Consider the following 19,476-nt stretch of genomic DNA (forward strand, 5'->3'; position numbering starts at 1 on the left):
GGTTTGTTTATTTGTTTGTTTGTTTGTTGTTTCATGCCATACTCAACAATATCACACCTTTTTTACCACGGTCTGTAAATAGTCAAATGTCGACCACACAATCCAGTGATTGACATCATGAGCATCAATCCACGCAATTCGGATGCAATGGCATGCATCAACCAAGTCAGTGAGTCTGACCACCCAATCTCGTTGGTCGCCTCTTACGACAAGCATAATCGCCAGTTACAGCAAGCATGGGTTGCTGATGATCAATTCTAACCCAGATCTTCAAGGGTGGAATCCACTCAGGAGACCTGTGAGGTACTTAAGCAGCATAGCACCCAGTGATCTTATTCACTCACTAACCATGGATTCAATGGAGTTATGTGCATTTTACAAAACTCGAAATGACAGAACGGTCTTTCCAACATTTCAGACTGCTACTGTGTTTTGCATGACACAGTAGTCCTGTGTGGTCATTGTGTCATGTGCCTGGAAGCACAATACGGTGCATACTCCTACCTCACACATGGTGATGAGGAAGTCCCAAATGTATTGCGTGAAGCTGCGGTGTAGACAGGTGTCACAGAAGCAAGGCCATCATTATTAATCTGCCTCGTTACAGGTGTGTCCTGGACAGGTGTGATTGACTAAGTGGCCCAGTGACGGATGTGGGGTGTTATTGATTTACTGCATGATAAGTGCACTTCATCAGCCAACCGCAGTTTCATGCTGTATGTTATTCAACATTACAAGAGATAATGGATGGATTTCTGATCCATTACCCTTTTTAATTTGGACTTATGAAATCTCATTAATAGAGCACTCTGTTATTGTTTTTGTTTTTTATGTTTCATTTTCACCTTAAAGTACATATGTCACGACATTGGTAATAGATATATGTGTATAATCATTGTCATGATGGTATATGGAATAAAGCTGGGGTCTTGTACTGAAGGTTCATATGTCGACATATTCCAAATCGGATCCATGACATAAGGCAATACTATGCATGTAGATTCATAATCATGGTGATTCATAAATTGTTATTTTATTTTATTATATTTTTTATAACAATTCGCCATTTTGTAATATTTTTCAAAATTGATAAGCTGCTGGTGATGGAGTATGGATGTTTGTATGACTTTGAGAAGACAACGGATGATACGTTTTCCCAGTGTACCTTTAATGCATCGTCTGACTGGATATATTTGGAATGTAGGAGAGGTCTCCATTCATCATGGTGTCAAGCAGCCATAATCTTGTGTTCTCATGGGGTGTCAGGCAGGGAGACTCGCTGACTCGGTGTGTTTTCATACAAACATTGTTCATCTGATACATTGTGTAAACATGTAGTCCTGTAGAGCTCTGCCATGTCATGCAAGTCACAGGTAACTTTTTGACTCACTGGTTGATAGTAAATAAGGTGTAATAACAAGTCACTGTTTATGTAGACCTAGTATTTGTATGTGACATTGTTTTAGTCTCCATGGCCTTGCTTTGTAGCACGGCCCTGAGGTGTGGGGGCATCAAGTTACCACTGGAAAATAGTGAAACTAGCAGGAAAACAATCTCCTGACACTCACAACTTCGCCACAAATAATATGCACAATATTGAATTAGGTATTAATTAATGTTGATGAAATGCATTATATATCCTAAAGCCATATATTGTGTCTGAACTTACCCACTTCGATATGAATCAAGACTCATTACCTTTGTATACATATAAAACATTTTTTAGTAGTATAATATGCATCCTAGCTGTATTGTCTATATAATGATTGTGACAATTTATAGATATTTATACACAAGTAAATGTGGCAGATATCCCTAAGACTAACATTCTGATGAGAAGGATTCCTGAATTACTTGAGCTAGTTGCAGCCCACTGCTGGATCCTGCCATTGTTGCTGGATCCAACCATTGTTGCTGGATCCTGCCATTGTTGCTGGATCCTGCCATTGTTGCTGGATCCAACCATTGTTGCTGGATCCTGCCATTGTTGCTGGATCCAACCATTGTTGCTGGATCCTGCCATTGTTGCCATCCCGGTTCACCCCGATTATGTGTTTAGGTTGGTTTGCACCATACCCTTGCTCATGTGGTAAACGCCTGGGACCTGCATCACTTTGGGCCTTCCTACCACAGTAAGCTGACATGCAGTGCCGTAACTGGAATTACACCCAACTCACTCACTCACTCACACAACTCACTCAACCACTCACTCACTTACCCACTCACTCACTCACTCACTCACTCACTCACTCACTCACTCACTCACTCACTCACTCACTCACCCACCCACCCACTCTCTCACTCACCTACCCACCAACTTCTCTTCGTTCACCTACCTCACTCACTCACTCACTCACTCACTCACCCATTCACTCACCCACTCACTCACCCACCCACCCTGACAGCTTAGGGTTTGGGATGATGGATGTTGTTTGTTGTTCATTTATCAAATAGAAACACATGCCATTTTTTAGTGAGATCATTATTTGATCTTCAGGAAGTATATTATCATGGATCTGATGTTTCTTAATCATAACAGAACCTTCAGTCACTTTGATGGATAACATGTTTCTTTGTGAAATAGTAAAATATCCTTGTATTCAGGGTGTTCAAGTCTAGCTCTCTCACAGGACAAAAAAACAGAGCCTTTAAGCGACAAATTCAACAACCGCCACACACATGAGACGCATTAATCAGGAATAGGTTATGCCTCAGTAACTCACAAAACCTACCCAGATATCTAATTGAATGTGACACTCTAGAGAGGATGTTACAGATTCATGGCCAGATGTTTGATGGGGTATGTAGGTATAAATGTTTATGGCTGTAGGGCTGAGATCCATCACCATGCATGACATCCCACTCAGGATGATTGTGAAGGTCCAACTGTCTCACATCAAGCCATCCCACCTGACATTACACCAGGTCAGTAAGCCGCTGGGTCCAGCCAGGGCTGTAGACATCGGGTCCACCGAGGCTTGTTGACATGGGGTCCACCCAGTGTTGTTGTTATCGGGTCCACCCAGGGTTGTTGATATCAGGTCTACCCAGGGCTGTAGACATGGGTCCACCCAGTGTTGTTGTTATCGGGTCCACCCAGGGTTGTTGATATCAGGTCTACCCAGGGCTGTAGACATCGGGTCCACCCAGGGTTGTTGACATGGGGTCCACCCAGGGTTGTTGATGTCAGGTCCAACCAGGGTTGTTGATATTGGGTCCACCCAAGGTTGAAGACATCAGGTCCAACCAGGGTCTTTTTCATCGGGTCCACCCAGGGTTGTTATCATCGGGTCCACCCAGGGTTGTTATCATCAGGTCATCCAGGGTTGTCAGACATTAGGTCCACCCAGGTTTGTTATCATTGGGTCCATCCAGGGCTGTTATCAGCGGGTCTACCCAGGGCTGTTATCATTGGGTCCACCCAGGGTTGTTATCATTTGGTCCATCCAGGGCTGTTATCCTCAGGTCCACCCAGGGATGTCAGATACCGGGTCATTTCAGGGTTGTTATCATCAGGTCCACCCAGGGTTGTCAGACATCGGGTCCATCCAGGTCTGTTATCAACAGGTCCATCCAGGTCTGTTATCATCGGGTCCATCCAGGGTTGTTATCATCGGGTCTAACCAGGCCTGTTAATCCAGGTCCACCCAGGATTGATATCATCGTCTCCACCCAGGGTTGTCAGACATCAGGTCCACCCAGGTCTGTTATCATTGGTTCCACCAAGGATTGTTATCGGGTCTACCCAGGGCTGTCAGACATCGGGTCCCCCCATGGGTTGTCAGACATCGGGTCCAACCAGCGTTGTTATCATCTGGTCCACCAATGGTTGTTATTATCGGGTCCACCCAGGGTTGTTATCGGGTCGACCAAGGGTTGTGATCATTGGGTCCACCCAGGGCTGTCAGACATCGGGTCCACCCATGGGTTGTCAGACATCGGGTCCACCCAAGGTTGTTATCATCCGGTCCACCAATGGTTGTTATTATCGGGTCCACCAAGGGTTGTTATCGGGTCGACCAAGGGTTGTTATCATTGGGTCCACCCAGGGCTTTGAGCCATCATGCCCATGATGACCAGGTAATCTGGGTGTGTTCACTTTCCAGTTGGTTCGTTCCGCATTGATGCTTGGTAATATTGAATCTATTTGTGAAGCAGCGAAGCATGCTGTTGTACACAAGGCTGTCAGTGTTGGGAGGGACCTCCAGCCAGGCCTGTCCACACAGCCAGACAAGGGAGGAACTTGGGCCGTGGGGCGAGCTAGGCCATGCTCAAGTAACTATAGGTGTACAGACCTGGCTTCACAAGGAGCACTTATCTGGATAATGGTTTAGAAATTGTGGTTTCATCATTGTCAGCTTCATCACAGGGGAGCATCCAGTCATGTAAAATAACCTGAACTCTGTGACCTTGACCTCTGTGGATGATAGACCGAGCTTTATCAGGTGTTACCTGAAAGTCAAGGTTTGACGTATGCAAAGTGCCTGCATTTTTATTGCACAGTATACAATACATGTAAATAGGAGAACGTTATCCATGGGCCCGAGAGCGGTTTCCTGGCCCCAGGGCTGTACATGTGGTTTATTTCCCATCACTGATGTGACTCACCTCATCTACATTCAGTCATCTGAACTTCAAGTACTGTAATCTCTCATGTATGATTGTACGTTTTTATATAGTTTGGGTAATTGCAAACAGAATATAATGTATGTGATGTTTGTAATATAATATGATGATGATAAATTCTGTAATATTTTTTTTTTTTTTTTTTTATTCCTTTCTTTTATTATTTTAAATCCATCGTTTCCCCCCTTGTCATATATTTGTTGATTATTCCTAAATATATAGAAACAGTCTAGTATATGATTGAAGTGTTGTGTCTCCGTACTGTACCCACCATCAGTGCCTTGTCTCTGGACTCAATACAGAGACCACCTCCGTGGTCTAGTGGTGGAGCATCCGCCCGGAGAGTGGAAGGTTCGGAGTTCGATCCCTGGACACGACATTAAGCCCCATTTCACCTCACCACACCTCACTCAATACAGCATTGCAGAATTTCTGATTGTAGTTCCTGCCTTGGAACTCAAGATCATTGCTTAATAATGATAATAATAAGGCTATTTCTATAGCACAAAATTCCCCATCACTGAGGGACATGCTCAGTGCACATATATGTACATGTATACAACAGAGAGTGGACAGTAAGATAGTAAATATCTACACATTCAGTTGTAACTTTCAAAAAGGTCCGATTTGAGTCCAGACTTAAACACAGTGATACTAGATGCACTTTTGAGGCTGAAGGGATGGGAGTTCCATAGAGGCAACAGTGTGAGAGAAGGATCGAGCATTGAAGGACTTTAGTCTGTATTTTGGTACAGACAGGAGAAGTTGGTCATTTGATCAGAGATTTCTGGTAGATTTGTATTGGAGAAACATTTCTTGAAGACAGGCAGATTCCTTCCTAAAGTGGAAACTCAGTACTGAGAGTGATGCTGTTGTTGTTTCAGGACCTGTCTCTGGCCGCCATGTCCACCGACGATGTTCCCAAGTGGGTGTCACAGTGGGCCGCCTTGGCGAAGCAGCGAGCACTGAAGAAATCTCAGAGTCTAGATCTGGAAGAAGGTTGGTTTAGTCGAAATGTTTCATCTTGAGAAAAGCCTTTTGTTTGTAACAAGTTTGTTGAGGCGGCCCAAGTTCAGAAATACAATTTGGGGATGACATATTTTCGGGTACTTAACTGGAGATACAGTTAAATGTAGGTTTCAAAAATGGAAATTTGAGTTTTAGTGAACAACTCTATCTTGGCTTTAGTTTAAGTTGTTTTTTATCATTATTTTGTGATCTGATTCACATTTTTGTATTTAGGAAATATGACAAAAGACAAAAGACCAAAGTAGAATCTGTTTCACCTCTTGATGCTGCTATGAATAGTGTAGAGTTTCAAGCTCGTCATCACCTCCAGGCAATAATCCCATCAATAGCGCACGCTCCCCCAGGGATCACTGATTACACAATCGTGGGAAACGTCTTCAAAACTTATTTTTTCCTACATTACTTTTATCCCCTTTGTCCATAGATAAGCATACCTTTAAGCATTTCAGTATTATTCTGAAAATGACTTTTGTTTTGATGAACAGTGTCAGAATGCTGGTGAAGACATTAAAGGTTTATTCTATAATATAGATGGCTAGTGACTGAAGAGGCCACAATAGTCGCATCTATTCACTTTGTCCCTATTCATTTGAAATCAGTGGGGTACAAGCAGGGTATACTCGCCCTGAAGCCACGGACAATGAGATGCTTCACTTGAGCAATCAAACGTGGAGTCTCTGTGTGCCCTATTCAACTGTCACTGATCTGCAACCATGTAATTTACCTTTTTCAGGTCATAACAATATGAAAGATTTGGGCTCCCAGAAGCCACCTAATGTGCGTAAGAGACCAGGGACAGGAAGGAAGCTGCCCTCCATCCCCACTGACCAGAGTCCCTGCAGCAGTGATTACAGCCCTCGGATCGGGGAGCTGAGTCCACGGTCAGGAGATGCCACCCCAAGGCAAGAGGACCCACTCACATTGTGGCCCCTGGATTCAAAACAAAAAAGTGTGACTATTTCTAGTCAAGTGGTAACTCACTACCAGGAGACCAACGGGGACTCGTCGGCTCGTGGTCGGAGTGGAAGTGGGTCGGACATGAGCGGGGATACCACCCAGAGGACGGATAGTCCTGCCTCAGATTCCGCCCCGACAAACACGAGCATGGATACAGAGGTGTTGTTGAGGGATACCGTGACTGTGATGGCGGCCATGGAGGCTCGAATGGCTAACAGAGAGACTATGAATGGCTATTGTCAGAATGACACAGCTGGTGACTCAGACTCTGACAGCCTAGTGGCAATGGTTAATGGTGATGATAAGTTTGTAAAACCAACAACATTTTCAAGCCCAAGGGACAATCTAGGAAAGAGGTCAACAACCAAACATGTTTTAACATCAACACCTAAAAAACCTCCTCTGGGGAAATCTCTGTCTGTGAATAGGGACCAAAATGTGAGTAAAACTACCAAACCTAGAAGCTACAGTTTAGACACTTCAGGAGTGTCAGATGTTTATAGTGAATCCTCTGAGTTGGGAGACTCTGAAAGTTATCGTTCTGATGTCAGTTCAGACAATGTGGGAAGTTCCGCAAAGAAAGAGGCAAAGAAGGGCCTCATTACCAACACGAAGCCCAACAGAGCATTCGCACTGAGACGGGCCAAAGCTGATGGTCCAGAGGAAACTCCCAGGACAAACAGGAGCAGAAGCTCCACAGGAAGTACGCCCAGGGGATCCACCAACCGTACTGCCAGTTCCTCGAGAGCCCCCACGGCCTCCAGCGTGGCCAGGTCCACAGCCTCCAGCACGGCCAGGTCCACCGCACGGTCCAAGTCTGGGATGTCGGGGAGGTTTGATTCTGGCAAGAGTGAGGTCAGTCTAGGAGCTGAGATAGTCAAAAAGAGCAGGGAAAATATCAAATCATCATCTCCGAACTTTGATAGAAAAGATGGTGGTAGGCATAGTTTGCGATCAGGCTACAAGACCAACTCGCAAAAGACACTGTCTATTTTCAACCCTGTTGAAGCTGCACGGAGATCTGAACTGAAGGTTCTCAAGACCCAGTTGAAGAAGACTGAAGGATCTCGGGGACTGTCTGTTACTGGCAACAGTGCTCGGAGCCAGTCTCAGCCAGGAAGTCGCTCCAACTCACCCAAAGCAGCCGAGCGGCTTGCCTGGAAGCGGAGGAAGGAGTATGACCCTCGGAAAGCAGTTGCCTCTGCTAAAGCAAAAGCTAAAGACGTACCAAAATCAAAACCACTGCCGTCAAGTCAATCAACTTTGGCCAAGAAGCGGATGTACAGATCAGCTTCATTTACCAACTCCGCAGAACTCTCTGGCCGAAGTAGCGACACCTATAGAAATGGCTCCGTATCAAGTGTAGAGGATCTCAGTCTGACCACCAGCGAGGCCACGGACAGCTTCGACGAGCAGGGTCTCCCACGGGCATTCATTCCCCTATCCGGGCCACTGCGCCGAGACCGGATCTCCCACAGTGCTGACGAGGATGATACTAGTCTCTCCTTGCATTCATCTCAGGTGGGTAGTTGTCCCAGCATGTCTATGGTAGTGTTGTCAGTGACCCTCTTGTCTGTTGTATATCTGCATCTTGAGTTTTTTTATTGCACCCTAGTTTTACACTAACATAAAAGTCACATCATGAACATAACTTTGCGTCATTAGAAGGATTTTAGGGGTATGATGGTTTTACACCACTTTTAACAATATTCTAGCAAGATGAAAGGTTAACTTGTACCCATGTAGAGAATCAAACCAGGACTCTTCAGCAACACTGTAACCACTAGCCTACCCTGCCACCCTTGAATGAAGCAACATAACAATAGCATGAGGAGCATGAAAGGACCCTTGGAGATCCCTTGACATGTTATTATAATGGATGCTAAATCTTTAGTATCTAACAAGAAACTAGTGTATTTGTGTCAGGTTTTCTTAAATATCCTAACTTTATATTCTGACCATTTGTACTAAGGAAAAATAGTCTTTGAAATTATTAACAAAGTTTGCATCTGGCATCAAACTCCATTTGAAATTTATGAACATTCCTTGTTTGTTTAACTTAATCAAATATTTTATGATACTCTAACATTCGTAGATTATGGTTGAATTGCTTATCATATTTACGTTCCAGTTCATCAATTATCCAGTGTCCTATATCTCCAATCTATTATGATAAACCCCCTCCACCCATTCACTGCCATGGCTTGATTTTGAAGATGAAAACAGCTGTTCAATGAATTTAGTCTTGTGTGCCAAAGGAATTCTGTGGGAAATAAGTGATCAATCTCATTACAATCAGATCTTAGTGCTTGCTACCATAACATATCGATCTTAGGAAGTACTGCCATATAATCTTGGGCATCTATGTAAACGTTCCAGTATTTCCTTTGTTCAGTTTTGAAATTTTAAAACAAGAACTTGTCAAAATATATTTAAAAGCATAGTCTGTTATGGAAGTCACCAGTTTGAAACTGGTGCTGTAATTCAAGAAAGCTGCTTTCTGATTGGCTAATGTCAGCTTCCTGTCAATCATTTCATTGGTCTGTCAAAGTTCGCACGAGGTTGTTCTGGTAGTGAATGGGTTCAGGGCCAAGTTCCTCAAAGCGATCTTAGCGCTACGATGATTGTAAGCCTATGTTAAAGTATGGGACTTCGCTTTGAAGAACGGGGCCCTGGCTATTATCAGTTAGAATGGAGGTATAGTATACTGGATATTTGAGGGTGTCAAGGATAAACAATAAGTAAATTATATATTATCTTTAGCTTCTCGTATTTAATGAAAATGTCCTGAATAGCCAAAAGTTTGAATTTGAGGTAGTTAAGTATTTTAGTTTTGCACAATTATCTTTTGTTGCACTGGCCGTGTGACGTGTTCCTCCCAGCCTTCGTTGCTTCCGGTGTTGTCATGTCGTGTTGTCTTATAGGACATAAGTCGCGGCATGCTTGGGAGTGCTGTGTACAAATCCGCCTTTACACCACCACCGCCAAAGCTCAAGTCACCGTCAGTGGCGACATCCCCCCTCCCCACCTCCACCCTGTCGTCAAGGCGACGGACTCTTGATTCCATTGAGTACGAGGAAAACCATTCCAGACTGTCTGGCGGGGACAGTCCACAGGTTTGTTATAATGAAATACAGTACTTTCTGAAAATATGTCCCTCTAGTATTGAAATAGACAGCTAGCTTTATAATGGAGGCATCTATGCACAAGGCACACAAATGTTTTTATTAATTATTTTACAAATCCAACACAATTTCATAAAGGAATTTTCTTTTTCTACCATTTGATTAACAACTTTGATCAATATAAAAAGGGAAATAACTCTTTGACTTGTCATGAAAAGAAACAATCGACACAACACTGTTTATTTTTCTTGACATTTTATTTTAATTTTATTTCAACCACATTGCACATGTTTTTTCCGTAGATGCACAAGGAGGACATATTTTCAGAAATAAAATCTACCTTACCAGAGAGCCAGCATGTTTCTATGTTGAATGTACACATTAACTTCAGTGTGTTAGAAGAGTTATGTCCCCTGGCACTGTAACGTCCTTCAGACTACTTGTAACATTGATTGAACAGAAGAGGTTTGACATAAGCTTGTTAATAATAAACCCCCAATAGTCATGTTTGTTGTTCCTATTACCTGCGAAGTTCCCCATGACCAGTTCTCACACATTGTATTGTGAATCTGTTCTCCATTGACGACCAAACCTTTGTGACAGGCCTTGAGTTTGATAGTGTAGATAATGTATGTTTATGTCAAGATACATTCAGGGAAATATTTCCGGAATGTTTTTTCTACAGTTTTTTGTTTCTGAATGTGGTAAAGTTCTCCCGAGTAGGCTCTGAGCTGTTTCCCGTGTATCACCATCATGCCGTGCTGTCGCCTGTGTTTCCTCCTGTGTGTTGTGTTGTTATCCACTGCATGAATATCCTGTGTGTTGTCACAGCACGTCCCTACTAATGTGTGTGTTGTGTAGTGGAGTTCAGCCAGTGTTGGCCTGTAGTCTGTAGAAGATCTCGTTAGTTCTGTCAGTCCTGGAACATGACAGGGCACCAGTGGGGAGTCCGGGGTAGAATTGGTCCCCAGTTACCTTGTCATAAGAAACCAAGGAAATAGATACTAATACCAGTTATGATATGGAAATCTTCAAACAACTTGGGAATAAAAAGATGAAAACATTTACGAAGATGTACACCTTTAATCATGTGGACAAGATACAATAGCGTCCTAAAACAAAAAAATTATTATATGTTACATATTTTGTGAAAATCTTTTCTTGTTGTAAAATAAGAATTTTTCATGTTGTTTATTCAAAATTAATTTCAAGAATCATTCAAGTAAATATGTTAATAACATGACATAAACATAGCTCTAATGTCAACAGTACAACCTTGAGTTGGCTCCTGACTCCAGAAGCTAGGCGCCAGTGATATTTGAACCAATGGAACTGCATGGTAGTTTAGGGAAACCTTTGTTTATTAATGACTGCTTTAGTGAGTGAGTGAGTGAGTTCAGTTTAACACCGCTTTTAACAGTATTCCAGTTATATCGCGGCATGTCAGCTTAATGTGGGAGGAAAGCCTGAAGTGATGCAGGTCTTAGACGTTTACCACTTCGGTGAAACCCACGAGCACGGGTATGGTGCTGACAAACCTAGAAACATAATTGGGGCAAACCAGGATTCGAACCCACAATCATAGGTTTCTGGCGTGTCCAAGGGACGCAACTCTGCACAGAGAATCGCAGCGCTTTAGACGACTGGGCCACCCATGCCCCCAATGACTGCATTATGACAGAGACATTTCGTATGTTGAGTTTTTGTACAACAGTGCTGAAATAAAAATGTATGAAATAATCCCACCTTGCCCTCGGGAGAACATGATCTCCTTATTCAAACAAACACATGAAATACGTTTATGACACCTATTTATAGAACACCCCTGGGCCATGGACAGAAACGTGTCTTGATTATGATGAAAGGCTGTTTGTGATGTGATGAGTACTGCAGGTCTGTGGGTGTCTCAGAGGGGCTGTGGCCGACGATCTTATGTCCATGGCCTGTGTCAGTCTTGATGTTGCAGTGCAGTGTGTTAAACTTGGACATTGCTGCAGTGTATTTCTGGAGATCCTATTTCACCAAAGTGGCAAACATCTAAGACCTGCATCACTTCGGGCTTTCCTCCCACATTAAGCTGACACACCCTGATATAACTGGAATACTGTTCAAAGCGGCGTTAAACCCAACTCCATCACTCACTCATTAGGGTACTCTTTATCTACACATCATTAAGTGTCAGTAATATACAAACAAAGCCGTGGTTGAGTGACTGAAATCCAACTTGCTATTTAGCCCATGTGTCTGTTATGATGAAGTTGAGTTGTGTTATACATGTGGGTGCTGAGGTTGATGTGTTTATAGGGGCGGTTGGTTCAAGCGTTCACTCGTCACGCCAAAGACCTGGGTTCGATTCCCGACATGGGTACAATGTGTGAAGGCCATTTCTGGTGTCCCCCGCTGTGATATTGCTTGAATATTGCTAGAAGCGGCCTACAACCATACTCACTCACTCACTGATATGTGTATATTTCAGTCCTACGACACTCTCCTCATCACCTCCATCTACCAGTTGTCACTCAAGCTGAAGACGTCCACAGACAGGACACTCAACAAACTCAGGTACTGTCAGGTCACAGTAGACACAGGTACTGTCAGGTCACAGTAGACACAGGTACTGTCAGGTCACAGTAGACACAGGTACTGTCAGGTCACAGTAGACACAGGTACTGTCAGGTCACAATATACATAAGTACTGTCAGGTCACATTAGACCCAGGTACTGTCAGGTCACAGTAGACACAGGTACTGTCAGGTCACAGAAGATGCAGGTACTGTCAGGTCACAGTAGACACAGGTACTGTCAGGTCACAGTAGACACAGGTACTGTCAGGTCACAGTAAACACAGGTACTGTCAGGTCACAGTAGACACAGGTACTGTCAGATCACAGTAGACACAGGTACTGTCAGGTCACAGTAGACACAGGTACTGTCAGATCACAGTAGACACAGGTACTGTCAGGTCACAGTAGACACAGGTACTGTCAGGTCACAGTAGACACAGGTACTGTCAGGTCACAGTAGACACAGGTACTGTCAGGTCACATTAGACACAGGTACTGTCAGGTCACAGTAGACACAGGTACTGTCAGGTCACAGTAGACACAGGTACTGTCAGGTCACAGTAGACACAGGTACTGTCAGGTCACATTAGACACAGGTACTGTCAGGTCACAGTAGACACAGTTACTGTCAGGTCACAGTAGACACAGGTACTGTCAGGTCACAGTAGACACAGGTACTGTCAGGTCACAGTAGACACAGGTACTGTCAGGTCACATTAGACACAGGTACTGTCAGATCACAGTAGACACAGGTACTGTCAGGTCACAGTAGACACAGGTACTGTCAGGTCACATTAGACACAGGTACTGTCAGGTCACAGTAGACACAGGTACTGTCAGGTCACAGTAGACACAGGTACTGTCAGGTCACAGTAGACACAGGTACTGTCAGGTCACAATATACATAGGTACTGTCAGGTCACAGTAGACACAGGTACTGTCAGGTCACATTAGACCCAGGTACTGTCAGGTCACAGTAGACACAGGTACTGTCAGGTCACAGTAGACACAGGTACTGTCAGGTCACAGTAGACACAGGTACTGTCAGGTCACATTAGACACAGGTACTGTCAGGTCACAGTAGACACAGTTACTGTCAGGTCACAGTAGACACAGGTACTGTCAGGTCACAGTAGACACAGGTACTGTCAGGTCACAGTAGACACAGGTACTGTCAGGTCACATTAGACACAGGTACTGTCAGATCACAGTAGACACAGGTACTGTCAGGTCACAGTAGACACAGGTACTGTCAGGTCACATTAGACACAGGTACTGTCAGGTCACAGTAGACACAGGTACTGTCAGGTCACAGTAGACACAGGTACTGTCAGGTCACAGTAGACACAGGTACTGTCAGGTCACAATATACATAGGTACTGTCAGGTCACAGTAGACACAGGTACTGTCAGGTCACATTAGACCCAGGTACTGTCAGGTCACAGTAGACACAGGTACTGTCAGGTCACAGTAGACACAGGTACTGTCAGGTCACAGAAGATGAAGGTACTGTCAGGTCACAGTAGACACAGGTACTGTCAGATCACAGTAGACACAGGTACTGTCAGATCACATTAGACACATGTACTGTCAGGTCACAATAGACACAGGTACTGTCAGGTCACAGTGGACCCAGGTACTGTCAGATCACAGTAGACACAGGTACTGTCACCTCATAGTAGACACAGGTACTGTCAGATCACAGTAGACCCAGGTACTGTCAGATCACAGTAGACACAGGTACTGTCAGATCACAGTAGACACAGGTACTGTCAGATCACAGTAGACACAGGTACTGTCAGATCACAGTAGACACAGGTACTGTCAGGTCACAGTAGACACAGGTACTGTCAGGTCACAGTAGACACAGGTACTGTCAGATCACAGAAGATGAAGGTACTGTCAGTTCACAGTAGACACAAGTATTGTCAGGTCACAGTAAACACAGGTACTGTCAGGTCACAGTATACATAAGTATTGTCAGGTCACAGCAGACACAGGTACTGTCAGGTCACAGTAGACACAGTTACTGTCAGGTCACATTAGACACAGTTACTGTCAGGTCATAGTAGACACAGGTACTGTCAGGTCACAGTAGAAACAGGTATTGTCAGGTCACAGTAGATACAGTTACTGTCAGGTCACAGTAGACACAGTTACTGTCAGGTCACAGTAGACACAAGTATTGTCAGGTCACAGTAGAAACAGGTATTGTCAGGTCACAGTAGATACAGTTACTGTCAGGTCACAGTAGACACAGTTACTGTCAGGTCACAGTAGACACAAGTATTGTCAGGTCACAGTAGACACAGGTACTGTCAGGTCACAGTAGACACAGTTACTGTCAGGTCACAGAAGATGAAGGTACTGTCAGTTCACAGTAGACACAAGTATTGTCAGGTCACAGTAAACACAGGTACTGTCAGGTCACAGTATACATAAGTATTGTCAGGTCACAGCAGACACAGGTACTGTCAGGTCACAGTAGACACAGTTACTGTCAGGTCACATTAGACACAGTTACTGTCAGGTCATAGTAGACACAGGTACTGTCAGGTCACAGTAGAAACAGGTATTGTCAGGTCACAGTAGATACAGTTACTGTCAGGTCACAGTAGACACAGTTACTGTCAGGTCACAGTAGACACAAGTATTGTCAGGTCACAGTAGACACAGGTACTGTCAGGTCACAGTAGACACAGTTACTGTCAGGTCACAGTAGACACAGGTACTGTCAGATCACAGTAGACACAGGTACTGTCAGATCACAGTAGACACAGGTACTGTCAGGTCACAGTAGACACAGTTACTGTCAGGTCACAGTAGACACAGGTACTGACAGATCACAGTAGACACAGTTACTGTCAGGTCACAGTAGACACAGGTACTGTCAGATCACAGTAGACACAGGTACTGTCAGGTCACAGTAGACACAGGTACTGTCAGTTCACAGTAGACACAGGTACGGTCAGATATTTGTAGACAGATACTGTCAAGTCCGAACAACATGTCACAACAACACTCAGATATAAGCACAATTGATTACATGCCTAAACTGTACATTGGTCGTTGATGTATTTACAAGAAGTGGCAGGATATCCTATGTTAGTTTTGCTGTGAAAATATGAACACTGATTATGCACTGTCAATATGACCATCTGTATTGTGTTCTTGACAGAAACGTGTGTAATTGTTTTCAGAGAGCATAATCGTGTGAGTGCAACTCCCTCTCCCATTGACGACTTCCTGAGTCACTCGGGGAAGAACGAGATCCCAGCCTGGAAGTCAGCCAATCAGGAGCTGGCTGGCATCCTGAAGAATCTACGCAAAATTGAGCATCACCAACAAGGTACATCCGAGTTTTATACCACAGCAGACACACAGTGACCAATGAGTATGGGCTTTGGGTTAATTTACATATTTATTGGTCCTGTTTCTCCCTGATGAAATGGTGGGCGATGTTTCAGAAACCTAGGAATAAGGGCTTATATTGTCATAATTTCCTACAACAAAATGTCATTGTACTATTTGACACATGTACAAAATAAATCTGTCTGTCTGTCATATTGTTAGGAAGTTGAGGATCACAAGTATTCATGGCCTGGATGTGTAACATAGGTTCTCTGGTATTTTGAAGCACCAACAGGTGCTTGATTTCTTGTTTCTGTTTGTCTGTAGAGTCCTTGATAACCAGCACCCTGTGGGCACTGGTGCTGTTGCAAGGTGGTATACGTCAAAGATCTGTCACTTTAGCTTGCTCCCACATTAAAGAAATAAAACCCAATTCACTCACTCACTCACTTCTCCTGTTTCGTTCCAGTGGTACACCGAGCCTTGTTCCCCGATGAAGACTCGCCCACTGAAGTCACCGGAATCTCTTCAAGGGAAAAACAAAAATACTTCAAGGAAATTGAGCGGATACGGAATGAGTTGGCAGATTTCCGATTCATTGACAAGCCGGAGTGTGAGGAGGCGTGGAAGAAGCAGGAAGACCCACAAGAAATGTCTCCAGACATGGAGGAAATAGGGGAAGAAGAGTTCTACTAACTTGTTATCAAAGGAAGTAAAATTTGGCTTGGACTGATCCTGGAAATAAATGAGGCTATGATCTCAGTAATTACTTGTAAAATATTTTCTTAGTCAAGGAATGTTTTTTGCCGAATTTTACTGTCATAACGTCCATGACATAACTGAAGAAAGAGTCAGATCTTGTTACATTCTTGAGTGCCAAAGAATTTGTATGAAGAAATGTTGAGCCAGCTAACTGTGATGAGAGATTAATGACAGAAAAAACAAGAAATAATTATATGCCTTCTCAGAAATAATATTGATATATTTTCAGTTGTTAAAGATTAATGCAATGTATATCAAAATGATATAGTGTGGGCATTTGCTAAATTCCCAAGTCACTGGTCGTGCAGGTCGACAAACAAGGGGAGGTAACTCAAACATATTTACTTTTAAGTAATTTGTTTAAAGATATTGCAATTTACCGATCCTGTTGAGTGATATGGATTTATTAGAAATAGTAAATGGAAATATTAAGATGTAAATGACCCTCTGTGTGACAAGGGAGGTGTGTATTCCTCCTCCGTATCGCCCGGTCTGTATGTGCAGTCTGTTGTAACAGTGTGCTTGTACAGCCCAGCATGGCCTGCAATCCCCCATGGTAGTTACATGGATATATAGCTCTACATGTTGAAAACAAGCAGTACATGTTCCTTAGTTAAACTGGATATGGAATATACATGTTGAAGGAAGGCACTTGCTGCAGAGCCGGTATGGCTACTTATAACCCATCATTCTTACTTCATGTGGAATTATGAAACTCAAAATCATGTCTCTTCTTGGAAGTTTTCAAAGTTCATGGAAGGATTTTGTGGAACAAAGGGAGAGAATTCTCGATTGTCTAACCTATCTTGGCAGCTATTTTGTAAGCCTAGGTAGCTCAAACCTTTTCAAAACCAATGATACTGCAAAGATCATCACAAAATCTTTATTGCAAATTAACATTTCATATAATGTAAAATATATACTTTCCACTGGCTATTAGGAAAGGAATGAGATTGTTATTGTCCCCCTGTAGATTCCTTGTGTAAGCCAGTGTGACTTTGTTAGGATATATTTTAGGGTGGTTTAAAAGATTTTAGTGGTCATTATATTTGACACATATCCTTCATACATTTGTCAACTTTTCCAAATTACGAGGTGAATGTCGTTAGTGCGGCGTGTGGGCATAACGCTGTTTGGTAGCGCTTCACGCATTTCTTACACAGGTTAATATTGTATGTGGATATCTAGCCTAATCAAGTCTTTCAATGTAGTGACTTATATAAGAGTATTTGTAACGTGCAGTCTCTCTCTGTGATGTGATAAATTCTGAGATTCCGTATAATGAATATGCTAGGTTGTAGCGATGTGAAATATAAACACATAGTGTATGTTCATAATGTCACATATGTAGCTGTTCATATCATTTTGTTTCCATGAAATATTCATTTTTTATATCGCAAATACTAGAACATTTTCAGCAACAATAATAAGCTTAGCATGTTATGGGTGTCGAGTCAATGAGTTCTGCTATACAATGGTGCTGTGTGGTGTTGTAAATACATGCTTGTTTTTTTGCCATTCCTTTGTGCAATGTCTGACCAGTAGCAACCCACTTGGTCACGCTCCGTGTCTGTGATATAAGAAATGTCGCCTGTCACCAATAGTGTACGAGTCTTCGTTTAACGAGAAAGCCGAGTCCACACATAGCAACTGTGTAATATGCGAATACCCAGAAAATGACAAGGGCTTGTCAGTGTGGAACACACACTTTCTGAAATGAGGATATGATGATAATGTTATATTAAGGCTGGAACAACTTGACAAATTACAATCATACAGTGCATGACACAGACATTGTAAATTCTCAGATGATGGCTTGTACTTTAAGAGAAAGTTGTCTTTTATATGGAATGAGATGTTTTACATTTATGTGACGAGAGAAAACTACAAATGTTTCTGAAGCATCCAAAAACCCATAACACGGGGATACACATTTCTAAAATAAGATTACATTCAAAGTTACTTGGAAAAAATGTAATGTATTGCAGTGTGGATGAGGACTTGAGTTGTTTCAGCCGTAATGTTAACAATTATCCTCTCCCGGGTTGTTCAATATGGGCACTGGGCATGAGCCTGCATCTGTCCAGCTACAGTATGTGTGAACCACGCGCTTGTATCCAGGGTAGCCCCTTTAACAACTGCCTGAATCCCATCTGCTGGTTCAGGGTACACTCAGTGATGTACCAACTCAGTTGTATTTCCTCAGTCATCCTGTGAGAAGACTAACACCACAGGCTAAGAAGGGCAATACGGGAATATGTCCTTCAGAGGATGTGCTGGGAGTTATCAGTTAGCGATATCATCTGTCATGTGTTTTTCCTGCAAAGAATCTTCTATCAGAAGGTTTCCTACTGGGAAAGACTTCATTCGGATGATAATATCTTTCGTTGATTTTCGTTAACTCTTTTAGAAACATAGCAACATCTGGCCATGTTTTGTCAGTGCTTGAATGAATTGAGATTTGCTTGCACCATGTGCAAGCTGTGGGAGTATCTGTAGACCCCTATCCTACTGGGACATCCGCTGTGGCACTAGCGACCCCAGGAGCGACTCATCGGGAAGCGCTTTATTCATTCCAGACTGACTTAGCTCAAAGCTTGTTAACTGTAAATACATGATTGTTTTTGCAGACCTTGTGCTGTTTCTGTGTCCGTTTAATTCACATGCTCTTCTATATGATGCATTTGTACTTAGGAAAAGCCAGGTGAACAAATTTAACTTATTATAAACTTTCAAATCGCAATCTTTGTTTGTTATTTCTGTTATGTGTTTTACATCACATTCCACAGTAGGGGATACAAGAAATGGGCTTCACATATTTTACTCATGTTGGGAATCGAACCTGGGTCTTCGGCGTGACAAGCAAAGCTGTAACCACCAGGCTACCCCCACCTCTCCAGTTGTGGACTCAAGCATGCCATCGACAACATGTACACAGAAGAGCTGGAACCATAAATCAACTTTACGATCTGATCCGTATCACGATACCTTGCTCACGATCCAATATGTATAACAATACCTGGCTCACGATCTGATTCGTATCACAATACCTGGCTCACGAT

The 19,476-nt window shown here is 43.1% G+C and overlaps 1 protein-coding gene across 10 annotated transcripts in view; it reads left to right on the plus strand.

The window, feature by feature from the left end:
* LOC124140720 (centrosomal protein of 170 kDa-like) overlaps window positions 1-19,157 on the plus strand; it is a 182,767-nt gene extending 163,610 nt beyond the window's left edge. For 9 of the 10 annotated variants that reach the window (XM_046508427.2, XM_046508423.2, XM_046508426.2 and 6 more), the window contains 6 exons: window positions 5,511-5,625; window positions 6,389-8,133; window positions 9,537-9,728; window positions 12,214-12,299; window positions 15,502-15,650; window positions 16,122-19,157. In XM_046508427.2, the coding sequence (XP_046364383.2) occupies window positions 5,511-5,625; window positions 6,389-8,133; window positions 9,537-9,728; window positions 12,214-12,299; window positions 15,502-15,650; window positions 16,122-16,348 (2,514 nt within the window). In that variant the 3' untranslated portion in view covers window positions 16,349-19,157. The remainder of the gene's footprint in view (window positions 1-5,510; window positions 5,626-6,388; window positions 8,134-9,536; window positions 9,729-12,213; window positions 12,300-15,501; window positions 15,651-16,121) is intronic. The other variant, XM_046508428.2, reaches the window with a different exon arrangement.
* The last annotated feature ends 319 nt before the right edge of the window (window positions 19,158-19,476 follow it).

The sequence above is a fragment of the Haliotis rufescens genome, unplaced genomic scaffold (genome assembly GCF_023055435.1).
Source record: "Haliotis rufescens isolate VD_foot unplaced genomic scaffold, xgHalRufe1.0.p SCAF_3, whole genome shotgun sequence".
Taxonomy (NCBI): Eukaryota; Metazoa; Mollusca; class Gastropoda; order Lepetellida; family Haliotidae; genus Haliotis; species Haliotis rufescens.